The sequence below is a fragment of the Hemibagrus wyckioides genome, linkage group LG06 (assembly GCF_019097595.1).
Source record: "Hemibagrus wyckioides isolate EC202008001 linkage group LG06, SWU_Hwy_1.0, whole genome shotgun sequence".
In the NCBI taxonomy this organism is placed as follows: Eukaryota; Metazoa; Chordata; class Actinopteri; order Siluriformes; family Bagridae; genus Hemibagrus; species Hemibagrus wyckioides.
In genome coordinates, this window is record NC_080715.1 from 31,129,748 (window position 1) to 31,150,073 (window position 20,326).

At 39.1% G+C, this 20,326-nt stretch overlaps 1 protein-coding gene across 1 annotated transcript; it reads left to right on the forward strand.

Moving 5' to 3' along the window:
* Positions 1 to 668: 668 nt before the first annotated feature.
* LOC131355034 (interferon alpha/beta receptor 1a-like) lies at positions 669 to 18,717 on the forward strand. Its single transcript, XM_058393213.1, has 7 exons — positions 669 to 932; positions 6,073 to 6,208; positions 7,574 to 7,770; positions 10,658 to 10,818; positions 12,981 to 13,128; positions 16,462 to 16,619; positions 17,836 to 18,717. The coding sequence occupies exons 1-7, from the start codon at positions 872 to 874 to the stop codon at positions 18,163 to 18,165; spliced, it is 1,191 nt and encodes a 396-aa protein (XP_058249196.1). The 5' UTR covers positions 669 to 871; the 3' UTR covers positions 18,166 to 18,717.
* Positions 18,718 to 20,326: the final 1,609 nt, after the last annotated feature.

Below are 20,326 nucleotides of genomic sequence, written 5' to 3' on the forward strand. Positions count from 1 at the left end.
TCCTAATTTGAGTAAAACTGAAAAATGTGTAATCTAACCTTACTTTCATGTTATAAGTTAAACAGATATAAACGGTTATATTACATTTAGTCTTGTCAACATTTTGGAAATGCTTTTTGTGTTCATTGAGATATTGTTTAGAATGTTACTGTTCAAAGGGGGTGTAATCAATTACGCTGAGCACTGTATATGTTCATATAATAATATTAGATATAACAATGAATCCTTTATTAATAGATCCTTCTGTTTAACATTGTCTTGGAGAAGGTTGAAGTGAAGGAGTTACTACAGTATAAAATTGTGTGTTGACAATGTGAGGTGTTGAACGTCACCACGAGATGGAGGTGGATCTCTTTCAGCTGTCGGTGTGTTTCGTAAAACGGGGCCATGAGCAGCCATATTGGCGCGACTATCGCGAGCCGAGCACGTGCCGAGATGATGGGGTGCTTCGTCGAAAGCGCAGCAATTCAAACAAAACTGTAGGTGGCGCTATATAAACACCCGACACCGTTCATAACCCGGAAGCAAGAACACTCACGAGACGCGTCTTGCTCTGTTTTCCTCACCCGCATTGGGACAAATCCCGCCCCCTGCGCCTGAGATGGCTGGTGATGCGGATTGATATGCCGTCCGCCATGTTGGCTGTAATTCTCACGAACCAATCACATTGCAGGGACTGGCCGAATGCGGATCCGAATGCGGATGGGAGGAAAATGAGCTCGAGGTCGATACCAAAACATATCCGAAGTGACGTTTTTAAATCGCGATCCGACGAAAGATTTGTTCTTAATTATACAGATTGACCCATAAAGGAGATGTTAGACTACATTTAGGACTACTTACAATCAGTAGCTCACCTTTAACAGTGAAGATGGAGCTGCTCGCGGTGTTTCTGCGTGTTTCTGCTCTGCTTCTGTGCTGGTCAGCAGTCGGTAGGGTCATGCCACTTTTTATTATTTATTATATTTAACATCAACTTGTTTATGTGTTTACAGTGTTAATTGTTTTTTTTTCAAAAATACATAATACGTAATAAGCACTGAGGCTTTAAAACAACAATGAGAAGTGTGATTGTAGTAATGATATATATATTATTGTTTAAACATGTAAATATATTTATATATTATATTAATATATATTATTACTTTAAACATTTAAACAGCTTCTGATGCACTTTATGCTAATAGATAGATAGATAGAGTACATTCTTTGGTCCCGGGGGAACACACACACACACACACACACACACACACATCTGTATGCAACAACCTGCACAGGGCAGCAGTTTCATAAAGAAAAATATATGAACTTTTTATATCTAACTTTTGTAGAAGACAAAAAAAAGCAATTTATTTAAATATGGAAATCTTTCCAAAAACAATACTGGTTGAAGGGATTAGTGCAGTAACTGTATACTTTTACAAAGCAGTTTATATATATATATATATATATTATTTATTATTCTGCACATATACAATACCAGTCAAAAGTTTGGACACACCTTGTAATTCCATGGTCTTTCCTGATGTTTATTTCTTTCTACATTGTAAAACAATGCTGAAGGCGGCTGAAATACACAACAATGTCGTTTGAACAGTTGATATTGAGATATGTCTGCTACTGATGCTCTGTAAAGCCTTCATAACGGCTCTAATCTGAGGTGCTGTTAATTGGTGATTTCTGAGGCTGGTAACTCTAAATGAACTTCTCCTCTGCAGCAGAGGTCAGTTATGGTCTTGCTTTACTGGGATGGTCTTCATGTGAGCCAGTTTCATCATGGTGCTTGATGGGTTTTGCAAATGCACTTGACAATACTGTTCTTGCAAGAACTATTCCAGAACACTTGACCTTCGTGTCTTAAAATAACAACTGACTGTTTTTTGTTGTCATTACATATGGATTACTTAAGTCCATGTGTGTTATTTCATAGTTTTGAAATCTCCAGTATTGTTCTAGAATGTAGAAAATAAATCCCTAAACAAAAAACATTGAATTAAAAGGTGTGTCCAAACTTTTGACTGGTAGAGTGTATATATATATATATATATATATATATATATATATATATATATATATATATATATATACATATATAGTGTGTGTGTGTGTATATAAATTAAAAGAACAGACATATTCTTGCTTTAATTTGCTGATGATAATGATTACATTTATCTGATGATTCGTCCTGTACTAGTCTTGTGTTCATCCAATGAAGTGCTCTATAGAGGGTTTAAGCCTCGCCTCTGTCTTCTTGCTATACAGTAGCAGCTCGTTAGCACCAAACACGGTTCATCAGTTATTCATTGTTTATTATTATTTTAATTAGTTAACAGTTTTGAGTCTTCACACAGTCTCTTCAGTTGAGAAAAAAATGGTTAGTCATTTAGAAGACGGGGAATTAGTGGACGTTGGTGGTTATGTGACACGGTGCTCTTTAGAGGACTGTTTTAACAGCTTGGGGTTGTTTTTATTTGAGTCCGCTTCTCTGTGATGTCCAGATCACAAAGGCAGTTAAAGACAGCAGTAAATAAGACTGGGATGGAAATCTTGTCTAGTTGCAGTAATACCTTTAAATAGTACTTCTTTCCTTCTATTATTCTTCCTCTATTATTCTATTCTCCTGCTTCTTTAATTGTTGTTACCAGTTCAACAATGAAATATACAATGTGTGCAGGGTCTTGTAAAGAATTGTTTTGAAAACAAATCGCTCTCAAAAAGAATGAAATTATATGCTTCTGTATTTCTACTTTAAAGAACACATTTTACTCTAACAAAAAAAAGGAAATCTTTTTTTTTCCTGACTCAAAAATGCAGAAGCCATAAAATAAATATCTAGTAAAAATGGTTATTTAAAAAAAAAAAATTAGGGTACTGTTAATTTTGCTCAGCACTGTTTAATTCGCTCCAATGATTTAAGTCGAATAAATTCATGTAAACATCATGTAAATAAGACAGTACTTAAAAACCTTTTTAAAATGATTTTATACATTACTTTATATATTTTTACATTTATTTTTATGTGGTTCTATGGGTTTTTAATTTTTTTTATTTTTTGCTGACCGACATAAAGCTGTATCAACTGACATTAGTTGTACTTATTTTTCTGTGTTATTATGAACACGAAGTAAAAAATGATGGAAGTTGAAACAGTGTAAGTGGTGGTATATGTGTATACTCGGTCAACAATTACTACCACTGCTGCTGTTACTACTGTTATAATTACTGTTATTACTACTAGTAATAATAATGTTGATGGAATGATGATTTTTTTTTTAAATGTATAAAACATCAGAAAACTTTGCCCTCGGCTTCATACGGTGCCAGAGCCCTGACTCAGATTCATAATAAAATTGCTTTGATGTCTCTTGAGGATTCCACGATATTCGGAGAAGATTATAGTTTTTAATAAATACGACTCAGATTTTCCACAGGTTCAGGCCGAAACGTGTCGGATGACATCATCACACCACGCATTCAGCCGAAGCCCTCTTTTATTTTCACGTGTAACATGCTCTCATAGAAAAGCAATGCCATTACATACAGTGTGTGTCTTCACTGGTAGGAGCTTAAAAGCTGAATCCTGTACTGGAAAATTCACACAAGAAACTCGAGATGCCTCACAAATGATGAAATAAGCCACAAAACGAGCACTTTTTGGCCTCCACAGTTGAATGTGTTAGGCCGTATTTTGCATGCAGCTGGAGCAGAACCCAGAGAAAACCACCACATCCTTAGAGTGTGGAAAATTTACAAAAACACGATTGTGTAACTTCAGACAGTCACGAGTAAAGGAACATGTCTCGGTGTGGGACACTTCCCCCTCACGATGTGCAACTTTTTTGCATTTTCTTTGTGTGTGTGTGTATGTGTGTGTGCATGTGTATGAAGTTTCAGGGTTTTACTCATGAAAGTAGGTGTAGAAAAACAGGTTTTGATCCTCTTCCTCCTGCTGAGTGTGTTTATTTGTATAGGTTTGAGGTTTTTTTTAGTTGTTTTCTGTTTTTTGCTGCTGGCCACGCTCAAACGTGCATGTACACGCACACACACCGCAATCCTGAGGTGTGTCTGAAATGTGCTTCAGTACCATCGAAGTATGACTAATAGACCTGTGACCTTATTACATGAAGGCAGTAGCAATTATCTTTCTCTGTCTCTCACACACACAACAACAGCAGTTTAATACCTGATGCCGATCATCGCACTTCATGAGAAGGAGTATGCAAATAAAATTCCACACAATGAGTGATTTGTTGTAGGTTCTTGATAACTGGTGCCCGTGTTGAACAGTAGTAGTGGAGATTAAGAGCACTGAGTCGCTACCTGGTACAGGCTCCTGCTTCATGTGTAACCTTTTAAGCTCCTTTATGTTCTTACTTTTGTACATATCAACCTACTTCTTTACTCCAGACCACAGTAAAGGCTCTCTCTTCCCTCTGACCTCCGCATCCTAACATCCTGATATGATTTAATTTGCTCTCTAACAGTGTGTGTGTGTGTGTTTTTCTTAAGAGCCCTAGGTTTGTGCTGATTGCAATATAGAACGTAATAATCTCTTCATTATGGCTCTAGCAAAATCATTTAAAAATAATTTGCAGAGAAAAGTACTTAAAAAGATTCAGTGAGGAAAAGTATTTTTCTTTTGATTTTTGGAGAAATAAAATGATAATTGTCTTCTGGTCATTTCGTTGCTGTTTTTTTTTTCTTCCTTTTTTTGGGAAGGATGTCAGTACTTTTGGAGTTTAATGTAATGTAACTGCTAACGTGCGGCAAAATGGAAAGGAAAAGTAAATGACATGAATTGATGCAGAAAGGAATTAAGTGCATGTTACAGCGTGTGATAAAGTTAAGGTAAAAGGGGTAAAAGTAAATGAGGTATGAAAGAAAAAACTAAGGAAGGTAATGGCGTAACCATAGCATCGTTTGTCCAGATCTTTTGTTTAGACATTGTAGCACATGGATTTCCTGGATTTTCCTTGATGACAGTTTTAACAGCTTGGTAAATTTAGATCTGTGACCTAATCCCACTGATTTCGAGGGAAGGTTTACTAACACCGTAACACTGTACAGCCGCAGTAATATGAATCATCATACTGAGCAAAGATCAACATTACATGTCATTTCTCTTCGTTGTGCCATTTAAATTTCTTAAATATGTTTAACAAATTCAGAGACTGATTTGAAACACTTTTCGACCAGACCTCAGGAGGTTTTTCCCCTAATGGCTGTGTGCTTTGGGCCTTAGTATGCCATTACTACACAGAAACACCTCGCTTTAATAGTTAATTCCTTCCAAGTCTTACAACTTGAATAAAAAAGCAACCTAAGTTGAATAAAACACTTTAAAAAAAAATGACCTAGACAGCTCATAAACCCAAATGATGTTCGATAGTTTAATAATTTTAAGGACTTTTCATTAAATATATATATATTTTTAATTCTTATTAAAAAACAGAACAAAACGTGTCAATGTCAGTGTGCACAATGGGCTGAAATTCATGCCTTATCACACTTTTCATGGCATTTTATCAAAGCCACCTTATCTTCCATCGATACTTCATGACGCTCTGTAGCCGGTGGCGGCAGCAGTAGGAGCTTTCTCCATAGCCATGGTGACAAATATTAAAGACACAAATTTGATGCAAATGAAGACACTGAGATGAATAACACCTTACACAAACACAGGTTTGAAATAAGTGCTGCGAAACAATGCCGCCATACAGCGGAACACTGGAACTCATTGCTTCAAATATTTCAAAAAATGTTTGAGCTTTTAAATGTTTTTATTTGTTAATAATTATATTATTTTATATATTTTAACATTTATTTTTATCAGATGTTGCATTTTTTTTGTTTTTAGGTGATTTTTTTTAAATGTTTTAAATTTTATCTTTATGGGTTATTAATATTTTTTGTAGACTAACATACAGCTACGTAAACTGAAATTAGTTTTTTTTTTCTTCATTTATTTATTTTTCTTATCATTAAAAAAACACCGGATATGATGGCAGCTAAAACCATGTAAATAGAGGTACATTTGTACTAATAATAATGTAAAAATCTTTGTGTCTGCAGTGTGTTCGGAGTTACCTGTCCCAGAGAACGTCACCATTCAGACGCTCAACATGAATTATGTGCTGAAATGGGACTGGGATGCGGCTCAGGCGCCGGACGTCGCACGCGGCGTTACCTTCACCGCTCAGTATCTGGCGTAAGTTGATCTCCGAACACTGCATTCATTAATTAACCTTCTGCTTTTCTAATGATCATATATGATTTGTTTAACGACTACATGTAATAAACAGGCTTTGCTTTTCCTATGCTGATAAGACAGAATCCAAAACCACAGTGTTATGATTGAACTTCCTGATAAGGAGCACAAACAGATAAAGTAGCTCTAAAGAACTCAGAGATGTGGAATATTCACCATTAATGAATATAACAGATGTGTCTTTGGGTGTTTCTGTAACAGCAGCTTGGAGTTGATGGAAGTCATAACTACCAGAGCTTAGCAAAGTCCTTAGCAAAGTCCAATTCTTTCTGTTCATCATTTACATTTATATTTCTGGCTTTTGGCAGACGCTGTGACGTACAAAAGTGCCTTCAAAATCTCTGTCAGTGAATACATCAACACTGGATCACTAGGTCACCATCAGATCACTAGGATGCCAACATTTTTTATAAATGCATGAAACAAACCAGGAAAATAAGAGCTAGTTTAAGTGCTCCAGGAAGGGGCCAGTGACTCGGCTGTTTGGACATCTAAGGGAAGTTCATTCCACCACCTCGGTGCCAGAACAGAGAAGAGTCTAGATGTATACCTACCTCTTACCCTGAGTGATGGTGGGATCAGTGGAGCAGTGTTAGTAGATCTGAGGGAGCGAGGTGCAGTGTGAGGATTAATAAGAGCTTTGAGGTCAGAGGTAGCTGCTCCATTTGTGGCTTTGTAGGCAAGCAAGACTCATTCATATGCATGACTTTCTGTTATGAACGCTTTATGATTGCACGCTGGTCAGTTTTTGTTGAAACACTGTTTACATTTTCATGCCACTGAACCCTTTCCACTTTACAAGTCGAATGTGCTGAGGTGGAATTTGACGTCAGTCCAACCTGCAGATTATCGCTTGCAGGAAAAGTCAAACATGACATTAGTTACACATGGACAGAGCTTAAAACAGCCTCAAAGTGAAAGAACTATAAAAAAACACACACAACACAGCAAACCAATCTTCAGTAGTAGTGAAGTGATTGCAAAATTTCTGTCTGTTTTCTGGCACTTTTAAGGCTCACAGTTTTATAATGCAGTTGATTTACCCACAGTAATGTTTACTTGTTCCTGATATCTAGCTAGATATTGTTTTTATTTGTACATTAAAACTTTCTAAGTGGCTTCCGATTCACAAGTGCATGAAATATCGTCAATTAGTTAAAGACTTGTGGATTTTTGAAACTTGTGCAAATAAAGGAATAAAGCAGTATTTGTTTTTAATAGTTAAAAGTGTCTTAGTATAACGCTTGCAGTGCATCAGTCATTTTTTCTTTTTTCTTAATCAACCTTCCTTCTGCACAATTCCAGGATGTTTAAGAAAAAGCTGAAAAAGACCAAAAGCAAGCAGGACTGGAAAACTCTGTGTGAGTCGACGCCTGAGCACATCTGTGACTTTTCCTCAGTACAGCTGCATTATCTGGGCGTGTGGCTGCTGCGTCTCAGGGCTCAGAGCGGCCACATGGTTTCACCCTGGGTCGAGAAGGAGTTCTGTCCCGACAGAGATGGTAAGATTTCTCACGTTTATTCGAAAGTTCTTCTGGTTAGACGGAGAAATATTCCCGAAGGCCTCAGTCACCTAGAAAATAACCTTTTGAACTTGGCTAGAGGCTAAGCTAATTGGCTTTCATTTAAAAGAAAGCACACAGAGTTGTTATTGTATTCTCTTCTAAACACTGTTATAAATGCTCCTGCAGATTTCTCAGGAGTCCTGTTGGGTTCTATTTTTACACTGAAGGGCGTGTCTTTACTGAACATTGCACACACCTCACTAATCAGATGTAGCATAGAGAAGTGATGTCATGCTAGTGAGTTATTGTGAGCAGTAGCACATTCTTCTCCTCTTTCAGGAGGCTTTTTAGCGTTCAGCCTTCTCACATTAATGCAGCACTTTTGCAGAGTTTTCAGAGTGTCAAAAATAACGTCCCATGAAAAAGTGCTCTGGATAAACGTCAGCAGAAATCAAAGCATCAGTCGATTCATTAGGATTCATATTTTCTCCTTCTGTAAACATTCTCCAGCACTTTGTTTTTCATCCATCTCTCAGACTGACATGATGAGTAAATCACGTGTTCGCTTGTGGGGTTATGCCAGGTTTTGTTTCCGATGTTACCGACGTTTTCACTTTTGTTGTGGTGTTTATATATATATATATATATATATATATACACACACACACACACACACACACAGGGGTTGGACAATGAAACTGAAACACTGGCCAATTTAGTGTTGGAGGTTTCATGGCTAAATTTGACCAGCCTGGTGGCCAATCTTCATTGATTGCACATTCCACCAGTAAGAGCAGAGTGTGAAGGTTTAATTAGCAGAGTAATAGCACAAGTTTGCTTAAAATATTGCAATGCACACAACATTATGGGTGACATATCAGAGTTCAAAAGAGGACAAATTGTTGGTGCACGTCTCGCTGGTGCATCTGTGACTAAGACAGCAAGTCTTTGTGATGTATCAAGAGCCACGGTATCCAGGGTAATGTCAGCATACCACCAAGAAGGACAAACCACATCCAACAGGAGTAACTGTGGACACAAGAGGAAGCTGTCTGAAAGGGATGTCCGGGTGCTAACCCGGATTGTATCCAAAAAACATAAAACCACAGCTGCCCAACTTACTACAGAATTAAATGTGCACCTCATCTCTCCTGTTTCCACCAAAACTGTCCGTCGGGAGCTCCACAGGGTCAATGTACATGGCCGGGCTGCTATACCCAAACCTTTGGTCACTCGTGCCAATGCCAAACGTCGGTTTCAATGGTGCCAGCAGCGAAAATCTTGGGCTGTGGACAATATGAAACATGTATTGTTCTCTGATGAGTCCACCTTCACTGTCTTTCCCACATCCGGGAGAGTTACGGTGTGGAGAAGCCCCAAAGAAGCGTACCACCCAGACTGTTGCATGCCCAGAGTGAATTGCAGGGCTGCAATATCATGGCATTCCCTAGGCCCAATACTTGTGCTAGATGGGCGCGTCACTGCCAAGGACTACCGAACCATTCTGGAGGACCATGTGCACCCAATGGTTCAAACATTGTATCCTGAAGGCGGTGCCGTGTATCAGGATGATAATGCACCAGTACACACAGCAAGACTGGTGACAGAGTGGGTTGATGAACATGAAAGTGAAGTTGAACATCTCCCATGGCCTGCACAGTCACCGGATCTAAATATTATTGAGCCACTTTGGGGTGTTTTGGAGGAGCGAGTCAGGAAACGTTTTCCTCCACCAGCATCACGTAGTGACCTGGCCACTATTCTGCAAGAAGAATGGCTCAAAATCCCTCTGGCCACTGTGCAGGACTTGTATCTGTCATTCCCAAGACGAACTGATGCTGTATTGGCCGCAAAAGGAGGCCCTACACCATACTAATGAATTATTGTGGTCTAAAACCAGGCGTTTCAGTTTCATTGTCCAACCCCTGTGTGTGTGTGTGTGTGTGTGTGTGTATATAGCCCTCATCCATCGAGGCATGACCTCCACTAGATCCCTGAAGGTGTGCCGTGGTATCTGGCACCAAGATGTTAGCAGCAGATCCTTTAAGTCCTGTAAGTTGTGAGCCTTCATGAGCCTCCATGGGCCCCACCTTGCAGCTTACAGGACTTAAAGGATACTTTTGATAGATCCTGACCACTGCAGACCAGGAACACCCCACAAGAGCTGCAGTTTTGGAGATGCCCTGATCTAAAAATTTGAGAGAAACATTTGACTTTTAGTCAAATTTATTTGCTATTAGTCCTTTTTACCAGTACAGTGGTGTATAAACAATAATTTTATATCAGTCTGATATAAATTGAGTCAGGTCTCTGTTGGCTTTCAGTGTGTTTTATTCACGTGTTTTGCCCTCTGTTGGATAACCTTACACAGAATTTTACTGGTTGAAGATGGTTGAAGCCTTGAAATTTTAGCACTTGGGGCTTTAAATAGAGCAGAAATGGGTTTGATATCACCATTTACTTTGAAGATGCAAACATTTGTGTGAAAAAAAATGTTGTTTTGGAACTTTTCTCTGAATATATCACTCCTAGGGTGGTACAGAAATACTTCCTGAGTGTCTACTTTTACATGAGCTTTATATTACCACCACTGTGGAGTGTCACATGACAAAGACATTCAATGCTGAATATTTAAATGACCAAACAGGAGCAAAGTCCATTTCAGCTGCACACATATGAGACTGGACAGATATCAGTGTCAGTTTATAATGTGGAAATACGACTCAGAGGCACAGTCATGGATCTTTTCAGCTCGTCCGTCCTGTAATTGACTGAACTGTAAAAATCATAAACATGAGCTTGGGCTGATGAACCACAGGCCTGGTGTGTGATGAGTTTTATTTAGATGAATTCAGAATTGACCAAATTTTTCAATTCTCCACAGCTGTCATTGGGCCGCCCTCTGTAGTGAATGTGACCCCTGTGAAAGGCTTGCTGCAGGTTGCGATCACCGACCCTCTGACCTTCACCAATAGCTCCATGAAGGAACATCTACCGAATATGTACTACTTTATAGAGTACTGGAAAAAGAGCTCTTCAACACAGGTATGTACACACACACACATACGCGAATGTTACTGGATGCGTCACACACACACAAACACACACACACGGACGTTACTGGATGCGTCACACGCGTGCGTTACCGGATGTCACACCAACACACAGCGCTCCTTCATGAGTGAGCTTTAAAAGCAGAGATTGCAGTGGATGAGTAATTAACATGCCACTGAAGATTAGCGATTGCGTTAATTGTTTTTGCTGGTTGGTTAGTTTTGATGGTTTCACTTCTCAAATTTTATTTTAAAACAATAAAACCATCGCTATAACCTGACCACAGCTTTAAAAACATGCACAACTGCACCCTATTGACATTTTCTATCAATTCCTCTTTTCTTTTAACTTCCCTTGACACAACCGCATCACCTAGGCAGGGGTCAACTTTAGAAACCTGTCTTAGAAAGTGCTTAGATTTATTTTTCCTTCTCATTTTGGTTTAAATTCTAATCCAAAATTTTGTACGAATGTTAAATCAGTTTTATTGCTTTTCTATTGTATTCTATTCTATTCTATTACACACTCACTGAGCACTTTACACAAAAACAGAGTCTAGAGTTTATACAGAATGATGCATTAAAGAAGCAGCAGATCTGTGAAGGCCTTGTTGGTGAGAGGGGTTAACAGAGAATGGCAGACTGGTTTCACTTGACAGAAAGGCTGCAGTAACTCAGTAATCATCATCCTGTACTGAGCAGAAAAGCATCTCAGAATACACAACATCTCAAATCTTGAGCTGGATGAGCTACAACAGCAGGAGACCATGTCAGGTTCCACTTCTGGCTCCAAGAACAGGAAGCTGAGGGTGAACAGACTCACTAACTCTGGACAGATGAAGACTGATAAATCTAGGTTTCTGCTGAAGCACACAGGTGATAGAGGCATCAACAGTATGGACCCATGGACCCAACCTGCCTTGTGTCAGAAGTCCAGGCTGGTGGAGGTGGTGTAATGGTGTGGGGAATGTCTTCTTGCCACTTTGAACCGTTAATGACACAGTCTGTCACAGTTTTGTTGCTAATCATGAGCGTCCCATAATGGCCACAATTTAATCTTCTAAAGGCTACATACAGCATGATCTGGATCCTCATGTTCTTCACTGGCTTTCCCCGTCACTGGATCTGAATTCGGTAGAACTCGTATGGGATGTGGAAATCAGGAGATTGACAGCAGGAAAGTGCACCTGAAAAATCTGCAGGAATTGCCTGATGTGATCATATAGTCAACATGGACCAGAATCCTGAAGAAGCGTTTCCGACATCATGTAAAATCCAGACCGGGAGGTATCAGTAGTACTACCAGTGTTAGTTCAGTGTTCCTAATAATAAGTGCTCAGTGAATGTATAACGCTGAATACCAAACACTATTGACTTTCTCATGTATTTAATCAAGGAAAACATTTCTTCCCCTAATCAGTTTTCTTATTGAATATCACTTTTAGTTCTGCTGTAATTCCTTTAGTGTTTGTCACATGCACTTTTCAGATTTTTCCTCATGTTTTACCTAGTTGAGCTGGCTGAGCTGGATTGTGGTTGGGTTGTGAAATCTAACCAGTTCATTTCCGTGCCTTATTAATGCACATACTTGTGAAATAATCACATCATATTCAGTTCCTTTTCTGTTTTTTACACACCTGTGTTGTTCTGAGATATATAGGACCAAGCTTCAGTTTGTTAATAAGAAAGATTCCATTGAAAGGATTAATGATCGTGATCAAGCATTTGATAATTAAATAAATCTTCTAGTAAGTAGAAAATGAAAGAAACTCGCAGGCTTCTATGGAGAGCAGCACTGACCATGTTTCCATCAGTATAATTAAAGGTGTGTCCCAAATTGCATAATTTAACTCTATCGTACAGCATTGTTGTAGTAGAAAGGTTCAGGTGTCTTGTCTTCACACTAAAAATTCCAACACGATGAAGTAGTTCACTTCAAGTATGCATATTTTTCACTTATTCAAAGTGGTGAATGTTGGACACTTGATGTACTCATCACTTGCCTACTGGAAAAGGGATGGGGCTACCAGGCGCTAATAATAGATATTGTTAATCTATTGTTAATAGATAATGCTATTGGTAATAGATTAGCTAATGGAGCGCTCGTCTTGTCTGTCTCACTTCTGTAAACACTCTTTCTTTCTCTCTGTACAGAAGCCTAATAATCTAACGAGTTCCAATAATCTGGTGATTCTGCCTGAGCTGGAGAGCTGGACATGGTACTGCGTGAGGGTGCAGTCTAAAGATAACTATTACAAGAAGACCAGTGCTTTCAGTCCTATCTACTGCATACAGACAGATGGTAAGATTAGGACAAGTAAAGAAACTGAAACAGGTTGCTGGAGTTTTGTGCTCTTCTGTAAATTCTGGATGAAAATATGAACATTTAATTCACCTGAATTCAAATGTAGGAATTTTGGATATTCTGTTGTTTTATTATAGTAATGTACACTCTGAAGTTGAGAGGCTTTTGTTGTCATTTAAAGAAATAAACTTTTGCCATGTATGTGTAGAAGTCAGTAAAATCTCCAAAGAACACGAGCCAGCACTAAATAAACAATACATTACTAGATTAAAATTAGATTGTGTTTCACATTTAGCGTTTCTTGTCACTTTTTGTTCATAGGTTCAAATCTCGGAATCTCAGTCCCTCCAAATTTTCTCATAGTGTGTTCCTGTATAAAAAAAAAAAAAACACCAGACGAATAAATAGCTAGAGCTAATGACTCCTTGAGGAGCATGATGGGTAACTGGTTTCATTAAAGTCAGGTATTTTCATCTCCTTTGTGATTTGTGAAGCAAACCTCCAGTTCTATCTACAGGAAACAGCAGAACAATGACATGGGTGGAGTGGATGTAGAATCCATGTGCGGAGTTTTATTAAGAAAACAGAGCATACAGATCCAAATCATGAGACACCGAGAACAAACAGGAAACTTGCAGAGTCCAAAAAACAGAAATTAACAATTGGTGTGGCAAATATGTACAAAGATAAAACCGAAAACCGAAAAATAGGGAAACTTGGTTAGTCTTTGTTGGGTGGCATTCAGGCTGGCTTGAGCAATGATACGTGAGGAATGAGGGTGATATACGATATGTGAGGAAAGTAGCAGCCGAAACATTACAGGGTTGATTTGCCTGATCACCATGAAAGGTCCAATGAAGCGCGGACTGAGCTTCCTACATAGGAGTCTGAGGTGGAGCTTACGGGTCGAGAGCCATACCAGTTGACCAGGCTGGTAATCAGGATGAGTCTTTGGTCAGCCTGTGTGGCACACTGCTCTTTGTAGCCATACATGAGCACCCTCCCATACGGTCCTGCTGTGTTGATACCACTCATCTGCTTTAAAGATATTAGACGATTCCCCAGACCATGGGAACAACAGGGGCTGAAAACCCAACACACACTGGAAGGGAGTCAGCCCAGTGGAAGAGTGGGTCAAAGAGTTGAGTGTATTCGGCCCGTGGAAGGAGCTGTGTTGTTCACAGCTACAATAAGAGTGCAAGTGTCAGCTGACTTCCTGATTTAATTGCTCTACCTGCCCCTTGGATTGTGGATGGTATCCAAAAGTCAGGCTAACATTAATATTCAGTAGGAATGTTGCAGCTGGATTTATTATAATTAGATTTATGGGTGAACCTGAATCCACAAAGGCATGACCAGTGTGGGCTAGACTTGCCGGTAGATAGAGACTGTGAGGGTTATGGGACAGTCTAACCAGAGGATTCTTGTAAGGGCAGGTAGCACAGCAGTGTCCTGGTTGCCCACAATATAGACATAGTTGCAGGTCCAGCCGTTGCTGATATTCCTCCATAGTTATCCGTGCACCACCCTGCTGTACAGGATCCATGGTAGCTTGGGACATGGGTAAGGGCTAAGTGGTGGATGGTTGGTTCCATATGAGATTGTCCAAATGTACTGGCAGGTTAATAAACTGTGACATCGATTCATCCTTACATGCCAGATCCCTTTGTAGGCGTAGTGCAATATCATCCCAACCGCTCTGAGCTGCCAGTGTTCGGATGACTCTGCAGAGCCATCATACTTGTCAGGGACTGCCATTTTGGCCACTTCTGCTCGTCACTGTGGGTGTCCTTGAATTGTGTTCAGCAGTTGTTCATTCATTGTGTGCAGTGTGGTTGGTTGAGCTGTAGAATCTCTGCGGGATTCGTGCTTGGCAGACATTTTCTGTAACAATGATGCGGGTAGTCAAGTCCCAAATCCAAATATGTACAAAGACAAAAGCGAAACTTGGTCTTGCATGGAAAGCAAACGAGATCAATGGAAACAAATGGCTTGGTAATGCAGATAAACTGGCAAAACTTCTCAAAGAGTGAACTGTGAGTGTGTAGTATGTCAGTCCCATAGACAGGAAGTGAAATCTGCATGACCCATAAGTGTAAGTATTCGGGTGAGGGTTCCCTCTGGTGGCGACGTGGGGAATGTGCACCAGATGTCGTTACAATATGATAACTTCTTCCTAAAGTGATACGTTACGATTCGAGATCTGATTTTTTACTCAGCTTTTTTTTTAAAAAAAAAAAAACAAACAAAAAAACAAAGCACACTGTTTAGTCTTGAATGAAATGAAATCCTGAAATTTAATGAAGATTAGGACGGTCAGGGTTGATCAGTAATTCTGAGAACGTGTTGCAGTAACCACCTGAAAACCACAAGGCACCTGTGCTAACCATTGAGGGAAGAACTAAGACAAGAGTGTAAAGTAGAATAGGGACATCTGGTAGAGCCACAAACACACTCTTTAAATAAAGCATTACAGATGTGCAGTTATAGTGGACAACATTCGAATACAGGATGTAGTGATATAGCAATGTGACCTGAGTCAAAGCCAAGTTTCCACCCAGAAGTGAAATATTTTCAGTTTTATTTTTATTAACCAGCAGAAATTTATTAAAGAATGAGGTATCTTTTTTTTTTTTATTAATAGTAACATTTTATGTTATCATTTCCTTAAAGCAGCTATAAGCATACGTTCCCTTGCCTCCCTCTTTATCTCTCCCTTTTGAATAAAAAAAAAAAGCATCTTCTTTTGTTTCAAGGGAAATGCAAAGAAATCCTTTTATCCTGCCCAAAATCTTCATCACAGCTATTACGTCTGATTGTTACTATATATAAACTGTTACTATAGCAACAATAACGAGTATTACTAAAGAGTAATGCTAAATAATTACTAGCACTAGCACTAAACCTGTGTTTTTCCGTGCTGTGGCATTTCTGTCTGATCCGAGTTGTGGAATAAAACACTGGCAATGCTAACACACACACACACACACACACACACTCACACACACACATACCCTGGTGGTGATCTACATGAACTTGTAGTGAACACACTGGGTGCAAAGTGCTGAGATCAAGCACCAGTTAGTTTTGCCGTTTTGTGGAATATTTACAGGTTTGGACTGTTTAATATAGTTTGCTTGTATAGTTCGATCTCACAGAGTGAAAAAACAGTTATATCTGTTTAAAATGGTGCTTGCTTGTTAACTCATTGAGGTCAGTTAGTATCAGTCTTATAAACATTATAAACCAGGACAAAGTTCGTGTACTTTGGGGGATTTTCTGTTTTACTGTCCAGACGATTTCCTGCAACAAGTGTCCTTTGTGTTTCAGGTCAGATCCCCTACTGGCAGATTGTTCTCTACTTCCTGTTGTCACTGGGGCTGAGTTTCTTAGTGTGTCTGATATTCTTCATGTGCAGCTTCAGAGCAGTAAAGGTGGTCAAGAGCACCTTCTTCCCCTCGGTCCCGCTGCCTTCACACATCCAGGAGGTACAGATTTATATTAAAACACAGGAAGTTCTTCAGATAATCTATCTTAAAGGTTCAAGCACATAAATCGAAGTGTTGGATGTTCTGTAGGGACCTGTATTTAACTAAAATGGCAGATTGTTCTCAAGTAGCTACCAGCCATGGAGGTGGGGCTTTATTTCCTCATTCCGTTAACCAAAGAGACTCAGAGGCTCTGCTTATTATTCTTGCATCTGAGTGGTCAGGAAAATAGAGCAGGTCATAAAGCTGCTCTATTCCACCAACTCTACAAAAGACAACCAGAACATATCAATCATAGGATGTTTCTGGTTGTCCTTTTAAAAATAATACAATTATTTATAATTATGCAGTAAGAAAAATTGCAGTTGCAGTTGACTCATAAGATAAAGAATCTACAGTGGGTCTCCATGTGCAGGGACACTGAAGCCTTTTTAAATTAACACTTTATTCATGAAACATCCTTTACATTTTTTGTAAACACACACAAGTGTATGGGGGAAAAAATAATAATAAAGTGTAAATATGAAACATTTTGGAAGACGTTTTGCTAATAAAAGTGTTTATTTTACCTACACATTTAAATGTTTTTTACATTAAAAGAAAAACAAAAATGAGATAGCTGCAGTTGCAGGTGAGGCAGTTTTAATGACACAGTGGCAAACAAATCCAAATCGATAGGCTTAAGGACCTCAGGGTCAAGGTACTGTAACTGGTCAGGTGCAAACTGAGCAAAGACGCTAATCAGCAACCAGAAACAAGATCATGAAGCAGGTCAGAGAGTAAAAAAGTTTACCACACCGAGCGCATATTTTATGAGATTTCATGAAATCCTGAAACGAAATATAGATGCGGAAGATCTGTAACCAGGGTTTGATGAATATTTCAGGTAGCATGTTGCAGTAACCATATTGATGAAAACCACAAGGCACCTGTGCCAACCAGTGAGGGAAGAAATAAAAGAAGAGTGCAGATTAGACATGGGACATCTGGCAGAGCCTTTCAGGTTCAGATTTAGCTACATTAAAGCTTTGTTTATAAAGTTTAGCTGCTGCAGCTGGCTGCTTATCATTATGTAGTTTGAGTCTGTGGGACTCTTCATAATCCTGTTCCAAAGCTGATGAAGGACATGAAGATGAAGATACATTTTCTGTGTTTGTTTTTTTAATCTCAGCCTAATGCTCACTCTTTATTTGTCTGTTTGTTTTTGCCTCATCAGTACCTGTTTGACTCGAGCACCTCAGACACCCCACGCTTACTGAGCACTGAGCCAGAGATGGAGATCTGCTCGGACAGGCTGGATCTCCTTCCCTCTGACCCTGAGGTCACGGAGGTCCCCGAGATCATCTTGGAGGTCCACCTGTCACCTGAGACCTCACAGCAAAGTCGCAGGACACACAGCCGTCACAGCAGCTGTGACTCCGGCGTTTATTCCACAGAAGGTTCGGGTCCGAGGCAGAATGAGCTTGGAGAAGTCAGGGAGGAAAAACCTGGAAGAAAGATACGAGCTGATGAGGCAGACGAAGGAGTGCAAGATGTTAGCGTCTAATCTGGCCGAAATGAGAACTGGTTCTGTTTGTGCCACAATCTCCTCTGCACATACTTCCTGCAGAGATAAAAATAAACACTCCATAACAAACTCCCTATTAGACAGGAAGGTTGAATTGAGCTGTTCTCTCAGCAGACCTGTGGAGTAAGAGGAAACCATTTATATGATTTGCACTTTAATACATTCTATCAGTGATTGTTCATATTAATGTACAACACATTTCTGAGAAGTGAAAAGAAGAAGTGAAAATGACACATGGCAGAAAAATGGCATTATATGTTTGTAATGTGAACAATGGAACAGTTTGCTGCTTAAAAACAGTTAAATCTGTTGGAGCCATGATGTCAAAAACTCACACTATAGAAACTCTTTACTTGTCTTATTGTTCACCAAAATATATGCTCTTTCACTTTTAGTTCAACATTCTGTGCTACAGGTTAGTGTGTGTTTGTAGCTGTTTTTTAGTCATTTCACTTTCTGACAATTGTTTAATATGATTCTTATAGAATCGGATCTTATTTGCATCATATAATCCTATATTACCTTACTTTTCTTTACTTCTCTTTTAAATCTGAACTAAAAGCACCATAAGGCTCTTACTCGAGAGAGAGAGAGAGAGAGAGAGACTACATGTCTCATACTTACTGAACTGCTTATATGTTTTAACCCATGCTTAATGTAGTGGATTATTGAAAGCTGCCAGCCTGACTGAGGTAAAGCATCAATAATATAATCAAGACACTTTCCCCACTGTGCTGAGCCGCTAAAGGTCAAGGTTATTATGTTGGCCATGATATTTTTTTTTGCTGGAATGTAAAATTAAAGTGCAGATTCACAAAAAAAACTGTTTGTGCTCATTTATATCATTTATATCGTTTTTTAGAACACGGGTCATTAATCTGTGGAGCGTAGATCAGTAGATCAGCGAGTTTACATTACAAACCACTTTGTCATCTGTAGTTTTATTGCAGTTGCTGTCCCATGCATGTCTGTAGCTAATTTATCCTCTTTTTTACATCATTTACCCTCAGTGGTCTGATATGACTTGCTTTTCCATTGTTTTTCGATCACTTCATTCATCAAAGAGAGATATCTTTAGTTCAATCTTTTAAATCAATGTGTGATTGGAAAAACCACAACAGAGGATCTGCAACAAAGGCTGAGTTTTATTAATTCATATTTAAAAGTCGCTGAACTACGGCCACGTTTTCGTTTCCAAGCATCGTTCGGTTCTGCGACTGTGCGTTTATAAAACTTGTTTCAGTTCTGTGAAATACTATGGGTGGGTTCGCATCCAGACCATGTTGCACCATTTAGAACCCTTGAGTATGAGTTTATTCTGTGCTCAAAATTTAAGAGTGCATAATGAAAATAAATCCGAGGGGTCTGAGCTGACAGGAAGGCAGTAGTAACTCAAATAATCACTCTGTACAGCCGTAGTGAGCAGAAAAACATCTCAGAACGCACATCTTGAGGTGGATGAGCTCAACAGCAGAGGAGCACATCAGGTTTCTCTCCTGTCAGCTAAGAACAGGAATCTGAGGATCTCATGGGCGCAGACTGAACAGGTAACGAGATGATTTTAATTTTAATCTTCAGTGAGGATCATATAGTTATTAGTCTGTTTGACTGGTCAGTTCAACTAAATAATAATTTCATCCAAACATTGATATTTCAAAAACAAGTAGTTATGAAATAATATGAACACAGACCTTGTTTTCTCTGTGGAAAGTTTAGAAAAAGCCTTATGACACAAATATACATATGCAGCCAAATCGTTTATTTATTATTTATCAATAAAAGGGGTCATTGGCATAAATGACTGACACACCAGAGGTTCAATGCGCGACAAAGAAAATGCCTGGCACCAGGGGCGGAGTTAATGATTTGGGGGCCCTAAGGTATAGGAGGTATATTCCAGGTATGGGAATCTTGCGCATGTGCAGTACGATAGGAACGTTCCACTATTCATGAATCATGGGGGGGACCCGTATTAAAAAAAGATGTACATTAAAATCTTAATGGTTATAGACAGACCATACAATATATGATAGAAAAGTAATAAGTACTATATGATTTATATAGGCTTCTTGGTATTGGTCGGGGACCCCTAATTCCCCGGTGCCCTAAGTGGCTGCTTACCTCGCTTATTGGTTAAGTC